At 40.2% G+C, this 9,572-nt stretch overlaps 1 protein-coding gene across 1 annotated transcript; it reads left to right on the top strand.

The window, feature by feature from the left end:
* Positions 1-1,587: 1,587 nt before the first annotated feature.
* On the top strand, positions 1,588-9,281 carry LOC134078034 (zinc-binding protein A33-like). Its single transcript, XM_062533662.1, has 5 exons — positions 1,588-1,609; positions 2,667-2,845; positions 7,727-7,838; positions 8,694-9,000; positions 9,038-9,281. The coding sequence occupies exons 1-5, from the start codon at positions 1,588-1,590 to the stop codon at positions 9,279-9,281; spliced, it is 864 nt and encodes a 287-aa protein (XP_062389646.1).
* The last annotated feature ends 291 nt before the right edge of the window (positions 9,282-9,572 follow it).

The raw sequence follows: 9,572 nt of genomic DNA, 5'->3' as shown, positions 1-9,572 counted from the left end.
GATTAACAGAGAATGGTTTTGAAGACATTTATTGCTGGAAAGGATGTTTTTACTCTTCTTCCGACCGGGTTTGGCAAGAACTTGAAGAAGCCTAGCACGTCATTCAAGATAACAGGCAAGTGGTTTATCAAATTACATGCAAGGATGTTTTACAAGGACCCGGCTTCATAAATACATCTCCTATCGAGAAGTCCCAGATCCTTGTGTGAAGCAGACAGCAAACTACAGGATCTGGCGAGAGTCAGGTTAAGTCAAGACAGCTTGCCGTATGCTTATCAGAGTGCTGGAGCACTGATTGTAGCTAGTGCTTCGACAGCTCTAGTATTTAGGCATCTGCAAATAATGTTCTGTACTCCATCTAATTTGAAATAAATCTACAAAGTCTAAATAGCACTTTATCCTCAGGGAAAAGGAGCATGGCTGCATGTAACCTAGATTGGTGTAGAGCAAATGAATATCATTCCCGCTTGAAACAAACGTTCTAGAGATTAGAAAGTAAGTGCAGTTTTTAGTTTTATTGGGAATGACTATTCAGCATCCAGTATAGTTCATTTTGACTGAATCATCATTATTATTAGAATTGTTATTCTGATCTGAGAAAAGCGCCAAAGCGACTGATCAAAACTGGCTGTTAAGTGAAGTTTGCATAGAAAGGCTGCTGTATAGGTTAGCCTACATACATCCTTTTGACATAATTCATCCTCACAGTCACAAGTTTCTATTACATTTTGCACAATGTTATTAGTATCATCGGTATTTGCAAACCATACCGTCCGATTAACACAAGAGCAACTTTAGCATGCTAGGATGCTATTAGCAGGCAAGTGCGCTTCAAACATTCGTATTTAGCACCTAATCAACATTTCATCAACTCACCAGACCAACCAATCTAAAGCTTTTTTATTAGGATCCCTAAACACAAAAAGTGTTGGGTCGTATAAGACCGGGTGCCCAGCGACGGCGGTGATGAGTGTCTTTACGGTGGACAGTGCCTTATACGTCGGACGTAAGGAGCTTTTCGTAAGAAGACTCCTAAGTGATAGTTCGGGAACCACGACTAGAAAGGTAAACAACTTTGGTAAGTTATACCTTTGGAGTCTTCGTAGCTCGCTAAGAGTGAACGTTATCGGGAAACCGGCCCCAGATTATTATTATTATTATTATTATTATAGTGGAATCCTCTTACAGGTCATGTTTGGCCCTTTTTCACCAACTTGGCATGCTCTAAAACTCTCTAAATTTGGCAGCTACATCTGGAATTGGAAACGCTACTCAGAGACAGAGCTCTGGTCTAGGGTGTGGCTCAGGGACTCTATAGCGCCACCTAGTGTGTTGTCTCTTGTGGTTGACACATACATGTACGAAAATGAACCAAGTTTGGTGGGCTTGTGTGTTATTGCTATCGCTAGTCAGGAACAGGGCTCTAGGGTGTGGCTTAGGGACCCTAAAGTGCCACCTAGCATGTTGTCTATTATGGTGACACATACATTCACAACAATGAAGCAAATTTGGTGGCCATGTGTGTTATTGCTACCGCTAGTCAGAGACAGAGCTCTGACCTAGGGTGTGGCTTAGTTAGATTCCAAAATGTCCAAGTCGCGGACCGCAGGTGCAAGGGCCCGCCATCGCCGCTTGCAGCTATAGTTATGCGATCTGAAGAAGGCCGTAGGCCGAAACGTTACCGCTTTTATAATAAATAGTCTGTTGAAACTCGGAGTGTGCGGCATCTCTCTCTCCATGCTATATTTATGCCTTGAATCTGAAAGCAAAACAATAATAATGAGGAAGTGACATTTTTGCCTGTCAGCATTACTGTATACTTGGTGGTTGAAAGTAGAGTAGAGTACTGGTTTTACTGTTACACGTCATAATTCTGGTCCTATCTACTGCAACTGGTGTGGACCTTATTTGTGGTGTGTCATAGAGCTGATCTGTGTGTATTTAAACCCTGCACCAAAACGTTTATACAGTACTTTGGACTGCTCTTTACCTGGTCTGGGTTTCAACCCTGGTCTTTAGTAAAGAAACAGCCTCCACTAACTTGACCGATCTTTTGGGAAACACTCACTGAAAGGAGACACAAGAAATTAGAATGTTTATGGGAAGATTCATTCTTTATATGAAGGTAAATGTAGTGTTATTTCTGGATTCTGCTTAGTCCTGTTTGACTATAGAAATGTCTGATAGAATATTTTTTGACAGTTCTATAAGGAAAATATTGTACAGTTATAATATCATAACCGGTGAATGACGCAGGACTTGCCAGTCTCTCAGATCAAATCTCATCATACAAACTGAAACTGAATTGTTTGGTTTTCCTTGACATATTTACTCTTAGCCACTTTCGTTTGTTAATTTTGTAGGTTTAAGAAATCAACTTAGTCAGGACATCACAACATTTGCCAAACTCCTGGAAGTGACCATTCAACATCAATACATTCTCATCAAAGACGAAATGGAGAGAGATCTTTGCTGTCCTGTATGCTATGACATCTTCAACAATCCGGTCATCCTGATCTGCTCTCACAGTTTCTGTAAAGCTTGTCTGGAGCGGTATTGGGATGGGAAACAGTCGAGAGACTGTCCAATCTGCAGGGCAAAGTCAGCACAGAATGAGCCTGTAGAAAATCGTATCTTAAGGAACCTGTGTGACGCTTATTTAAAAGGGGGAGCAGAGGGAAGTCAGAGAACTCCAGAGTCTGAGGCTCTCTGTCATCTGCACGGTGAGAAACTCCATCTCTTCTGTCAGGAGGATCAGCAGCCTGTGTGTTTGGTGTGTCGAGATGCTGAGACACACAATAATCACAAATTAAGACCCTTATGTGATGTGGCATTTGAATACAAGGTAAGAGTATTCTTTTTATTGAAAAATAAATTACATTAAGACATTATAAGAAATAGATGGTTAGTGGTGGATCTGCCACCTTAGGAGGGAAAGGGGTGACAAAGAGTTTCCATTGAACTCAATGCAATTCAAACCAGCTATGATTTTATATTGTCAACTTTGGCATGTAGCAGAGTAGCCTGGTCCTAACCATCCCATAATACTACCATTTCATTTCGTATTATGGTCTGGAATTTCTTTGCTCTGAAGCGCTTGCAGGAAGCGGGAAGTAACGCCCAGTTCTGGTTTGAATTGATTGGACAGCTCTCACCCAATCGGCGATAGTTACTCATAACAACATAGCGCAGGCGTTTAACGTCATCGTCACGAGCGCCCTCCCCCTTTCGCCCCCACCAACCCGTCTCTTCGTTTATTGGCTGCTTTCTGGAGGGGGGGCGTTCTGTTACAATTCTACCGAGCAGAATGCTCCACAGAGGAGCACGGCCAGACTCGTAGTGGAGGCAATCCTTGGCCGGAAGTACGTGGATGGCTCGCGAGGCTAGTAGCAGAGAGCTGTAGCCCACTGGTTAGAGCTTCAGCACCAAAACTCAAGGGTTATCAGTTCGATCCCCAACCTGTTCATGGCTGAAGTACTTTAACGAATTTCCCTCACGGGATCAAAAAAGTATATACAGTGCCTATAGAAAGTCATCATACCCTTTTGAAAATACTTACTTTTTTTGTCTTACAGCCTGAAATCAAAACCCATTTTAAAAACAATCTTTTTCAGTTTTATTCACAAATTTAGCTGCACAACATCAAAATAATGAAAAGAAAGTCAACCGTTCTGAAAATTAATAAAAAATTAAAAATGAGAAAAACAGGGTTGGAAAAGTCATCATACCCCTGACTTAATACTGTGTAGAGTTTCCTTTTGCTTTCATTACAGCCATCAATCTGTTTGGATATGTCTATTATAGCTTTGCACACCTAGATTGGGGAATATTTGCCCAATCTTCCGTGCAGAATTGTTAAAATCTAGTCAAATTCTGTAAGGAACGGCGATGGACTGCTCTCTTCAAGTCAATCCACAGATTTTCTATAGGATTTAAGTCAGGGCTCTGACTTTGCCACTCAAGGCTACCCACCATCCTATCCTTAAACCACTGACTTTGTTCTTTTGGCAGTATGGTTAGGATCATTGTCGTGTTGGAAGGCAAATGACCTGCCGATCTTTAGCTGTCTAGCAGAGGGACGCAGGTTTTCCTCAAGAATTTGGGTGTATTTGGCAGCATCGATTTGCCCTTCTATCCTGACCAATTGCCCAGTCCCTGCTGAAGAGAAACATCCCCACAACATAATGTTGCTGCAACCATGCCTCACACTAGGTATGGTGTGTTTTGGGTGGTGTACTGTGTTTGGTTTTCACCAAACATAGCGCTTGGAGTTCAGTGCAAAAACACATCTGGAATATTCTGCTACCATGTGGAAAAAGCTTTTATGGTCAGATGAGACTAAGATTGAACTTTTTGACGACTAAGATTAAACTTTTTGGACAGAGCACCAGGCGCTTACCAAACGCAGTATACACACCCAAACACACCCAAAACACACCATACCTAGTGTGAAGCATGGTGGGGGCAACATTATGTTGTGGGGATGTTTCTCTTCAGTGGGGACTGGGCAATTGGTCAGGATAGAAGGGAAAATGGATGCTGCCAAGTACACCCAAATGATTGAGGAAAACCTGCGTCCCTCTGCTAGACAGCTGAATATGGGCAGGTCATTCGCCTTCCAACACGGCAATGATCCTAAACATACTGCCAAAAGAACAAAGTAGTGGCTTAAGGATAGGATGGTGACTAGCCTTGAGTGGCAAAGTCAGAGCCCTGACTTAAATCCTATAGAAAATCTGTGGATTGACTTGAAGAGAGCAGTCCATCGCCATTCCCTACAGAATTTGACTGAATTTTAACAATTCTGCACGGAAGATTGGGCAAATATTCCCCAATCTAGGTGTGCAAAGCTATAATAGACATATCCAAACAGATTGAGGGCTGTAATGAAAGCAAAAGGAGGCTATACAAAGTATTAAGTCAGGGGTATGATGACTTTTCCAACCCTGTTATTCTAGTTTTTAATTTTTTAGAAATTTTCAGAACTGTTGACTTTCTTTTCATTATTTTGATGTTGTGCAGCTAAATTTGTGAATAAAACTGAAAAAGATTGTTTTTAAAATGGGTTTTGATTTCAGGCTGTAAGACAAAAAAAGTAAGTATTTTCAAAAGGGTATGATGACTTTCTATAGGCACTGTATTCTATTCTATGTGTTCCAATACGTATGGAGGGGACTGTATGTGAATATTTTTTCTCTCTAGATTTTTCTGTATGGGTCACATTCTCACTCACATCATCACATCGGATATCTAAGTACATTCAGACACCAGAAATACTTAGAGCATCTTCATTGTGTCATTATGAGCTTAAAATGTAACTGGTGAATGTTTGATTTGTTTCAGCAAAAGGTTGAGATTAGTCTACTGTCCTTACTGCAGAAACGTGGGGTGTTTAAAGATTTTAAGAAGACATGCAATCAAACATTAACACACATATTGGTGAGATAACTACTGTGTTAAGTATTCAAAGTTATTTTAATAATTTAACATTGTCTGAGTGTTCTCAAGACCCTACATGACAAACATGTATACTGGAGTATTATCAAATTACAGAAACAAATCTTATGATTTTATGATACACCAGACTCAGGCCAACCCTACAGAGAGGCAGATCAAGGAGGAGTTTGAGAAGCTTCACCAGTTCCTGCGTAATGAAGAGGCAGAAAAGATAGCTGAACTGAAGAGGGAAGAAAAGCAGAAGAGAGAGAAGATGGAGAGAGCGATTGAGAAGATCAGCAGAGAGATATCATCTCTTTCAGATGCAATCAGAAACACAGAGGATGCGATGGGAGCTGATGACGTAACATTTCTGAAGGTACTCTTGTTTGTGAATTGTACATTTTTTAAGGTTGTTTTCTGATGTTGATGATGCATTGTGTTAGGTATGCTGCATTTTCTTATGACTGCCGTTCAGCGATTCCCGGGACACTGGAAGACTGAAATTTTGATGGGCATGTAGCATGGATAGCATGGGACCATTGTTTTTCGTTTTGATCCGTCATCCCCCCGCCGGACTGGACACCCGAGAGGAGGGGAAGGCGGATACAGTTTTCGGTTAATATCTCGAGAACCATAGGGCCTAGGAGGACCACCTTTTTATATATATATGTTGGTCTTAAGGGGCCATATCAACCCATCCCATAACCACTCATTTAGTATATAGCGCCACCTAGTTAAAAATGGAAAAGCAAAAAGTGTTGTAATCGCAGGTACAGTATCTCTGGCTGACATGGTCAACACTGCACGAAATTGTAAGTGTAGGATCATTATGACACCCTCTGAATGCATGGCGTGGAACTCTGTTTATAAATTAATTTATGTGTAGGCTACATTTAGTGACCACCAACTGGCCTGCAATGTCCAGACAGTTTTCTGTGAATATCTCGAGAACCATAGGGCCTAGGGGCCATGTCAACCCATCCCATAACCACTCATTTAATGTATAGCGCCACCTAGTGAAAATTTAAAAAGCAAAAATGAGGCATTGTAATCACAGGTATCTTTGGTTGACATGTTCAAAACTGCATTAAATTCAAATTGTTGGATCATTATGACACCCTCTGAATGTATGACAAGTTTTGTGTAATTTGGTCCATGGGGGACCATACAATAAATGAATGAGACCCAGCAGAGGAAAACGATGAACGACCATAAACTAAGCTTTCCAGCGATATATATATCGAGGGTATTGCAAAAAAAGTATTGCTAAGATAACCACATCCAAAGTTAGCATGGTTCTCCCGTCACAACACACCAGAAGTGGAGAAAATCACCTTTTTAATCAAACTGTCATGTGCAATTGTGTGAAGGCACAGTTATTATTAGCCTTACGGTAGCGTGACTGAAGCGGATGACTGACTATGTCAAAAATATATTGATAAGCCATCATTAAGCAAAATAATGTCATACAGCATAACGTTACAGTGTCCGCTGGACTAGGCCTACATGTTAGCAAGATAAGCATAATGTCAGCTAACTCTGCACGTAGCTTGTAAGTAGCCTATGCAGAAATTGGTCAATTTTGTTTCATGTTTATTTGATAACATATACTCGTAATAGTTACTTGTTATCTGGCCCTTTTGTATTTGTAGGCTACTGCTTGCAGACCGCAAGCTTGGTTACTAGATGCTGTAGCTTGAAGTTGTGCGTGAGTTGACTTTGGTGAAGCTGTCTGGATCAGCATCTATGTGAAAACTGTCCTTTTTGTCGTCTGTTTCCTGCCCTGCTAAGTTCTCTTTGTTATTGCTGTGAGATTTGTGGAAATTATTGGTGAAATCCATGGCGTGGCCATCAGGCATTCTGTAGCAGCATTATTGGCAAACACTGTATAATAGTCTACTGTAGTTCCACATTAGCTTTTGAGTATCAGAGTGGCAAACAACACAATCTAGAACAGTTGCATGTTAACGTTAACCCTACGGCTAATAGTAGAGCCCTACAAACAGTCTGAAGCAATTTAGCCAATAGCCTATAAGCCTAAATAGTTCTAAGTAGTCACAAAAGCAAGCGCACAAAAGCACACACTCATTTACATACATAAAAGTTGCAGTAAGGAATTGAGTTAGTTTGTGATTATTTACACCAATTTAAAACCAATTTTCCTTATTTCCCAGTACTACAACAGGACAGTGATAAGGTATGTGATTTCCCCCGTCTCTCTTCTCTGTTGTTCCTAAACCCAACACCTACAATAGCACTGAATCCTGACTGTTATTCTAGAGCTCAGTGCACTCTGGAGGATCCAAAAATTTTTTCAGGAGTTCTGATTGATGTGGCAAAACACCTGTTCAACCTTAAGTTCAGAGTCTGGGAGAAGATGCAGTGTGTGGCTGAATATGGTGAGGGCTGATTCATACACACACACCTTTATAGAGTTACAGTGTTTTGTAGATGCTTTTGTCCGAAGTGACTTACAGAATATGAACACTGTGATATTTAGAGTGAACAGTTTAAAAGCCTGCATGAAGCATAATGGTAGTAAGAACTAGCCTGTGTTCACATGTTGCCTTGCGCGCAATTTGATTCACGCTGCTAAGGCAGCCTGGAAACTACCGCCCTAATTTTTGCCTTAGATAGGGGACCAATCACAGAACAGGAGAGAAAGCAAGACGATGACGAGCTATGCACAGATGCATTTGATAGACATCCATGGTGCCCAATGAATGGATCTGGGCATTTTTTTTAAAATAGGAGAACATGAACGTTTGCTTCCCAGGCTAACTAAGCCAGAACAATAATACCAATAACAATATCAGATATCAGAAATGAAAAATAATGAATTGTATTTTAAATATATTAACAAAACCATTTATGTACAAAACATAACTGTAAGATAATTAATTAATTAAATGTAAGGTGAATAAAAGCGTCTTTATACCCCTCTTACTATCGCAAGAACACAGAACACTAGGCAACTCATTACATCAACTGGAAAAATAGTCTTGACAGTGACCTCTTAGCAATAATGGCTGGTCCACACAGCACGTGATTAAAGTGTAACTCCAAAGTAAAAACAACCTAGGGTCTATTTACGGTAGTTAACTACTTCAAACCTTTGATTGAGAGCATAATTACCTTAATTGGTGGTGTTTTATGCAAGACTGTTTATTTGCATTATCGCTGAATTTGCTTACAGTGGTGCTAACTGTTCAACATAGTTTTTAAGTCTAAGTATGTGTTCTTTCTCTCTGCAGCTCCTATAAATCTGGATCCCAACACTGCACACCGAAGTCTCATTCTATCTGAGGATCTGATGAGTGTACAATACAGTGAACAGGGGCAACAGCTTCCTGACAACCCAGAGAGATTTGATGAGCACCAGAGTGTCTTGGGCTCTGAGGGCTACACCTCAGGGATACACTGCTGGGATGTGGAGGTTGGAGACAACCCACACTGGGAACTGGGTGTGATGTTAGATTCTGCCAAGGTTAAGGGAGAGGATGAGGATGAGTACTCAACCAGTCGCTGGATTCTGTATTATGCTAATAATGAATATGGCACATTCGGGAGATGTGTCTCTAAAGCGTGTGTTAATCGACGAGCCCCTCAAACCCATCAAAGTGAAACAGAAACCCAAAAGGATCAGAGTGCAACTGAACATGAACAAATCAAGGGTTTCATTCATTGACCCTGATAATAACACACAGTTGCACACATTCACACATAGGTTTTGGCTTTGGAACGACGAAAAAAAAGTGTTTCCCTATTTTAAAACAATGTCTTCTCTGAAAATCTTACCAATGAAGGATTCAGTTGCAGTTACAGTAGAGCAGCCCAGTTAGAGTTCAGGCATCTGCCCCTGTACTGTACTAACATAATGCAACAGGGCTGATTCAAAGTGCTGCAAAAATGGAGATAAATAAATACACTATTATTATTATTATTGTTATTATTATTATTATTATTATTATTATTATTATATGTAATAATGAATCTAATGAAAAGTTAAATCAAATAATGAAAGTAAACTCTTTGTGGAGAAAAGAATGAAATACGGGAAGAAAAAAGATTAAATAAATAAAGAAAGAAAGAAAGAAAGAACTTCAGAAATAAAAAAAACATAGGTGAAATTA

The sequence above is a fragment of the Sardina pilchardus genome, chromosome 4 (assembly GCF_963854185.1).
Source record: "Sardina pilchardus chromosome 4, fSarPil1.1, whole genome shotgun sequence".
Taxonomy (NCBI): domain Eukaryota; kingdom Metazoa; phylum Chordata; class Actinopteri; order Clupeiformes; family Clupeidae; genus Sardina; species Sardina pilchardus.
Note: the sequence above shows the minus strand (reverse complement) of the source record. Positions and strands in the feature narration are given on the sequence as shown.

What these genes read in the sequence shown, in the direction of transcription:
- LOC134078034 (XM_062533662.1), top strand. Translation starts at nt 1,588, where the DNA reads ATGTCCAAGTCGCGGACCGCAG. An exon ending in ATGTGGCATTTGAATACAAG is followed by an intron (nt 2,846 to 7,726) that starts GTAAGAGTATTC and finishes TCTAGAGCTCAG; the next exon opens with TGCACTCTGGAGGATCCAAA. An exon ending in GCAGTGTGTGGCTGAATATG is followed by an intron (nt 7,839 to 8,693) that starts GTGAGGGCTGAT and finishes TTCTCTCTGCAG; the next exon opens with CTCCTATAAATCTGGATCCC.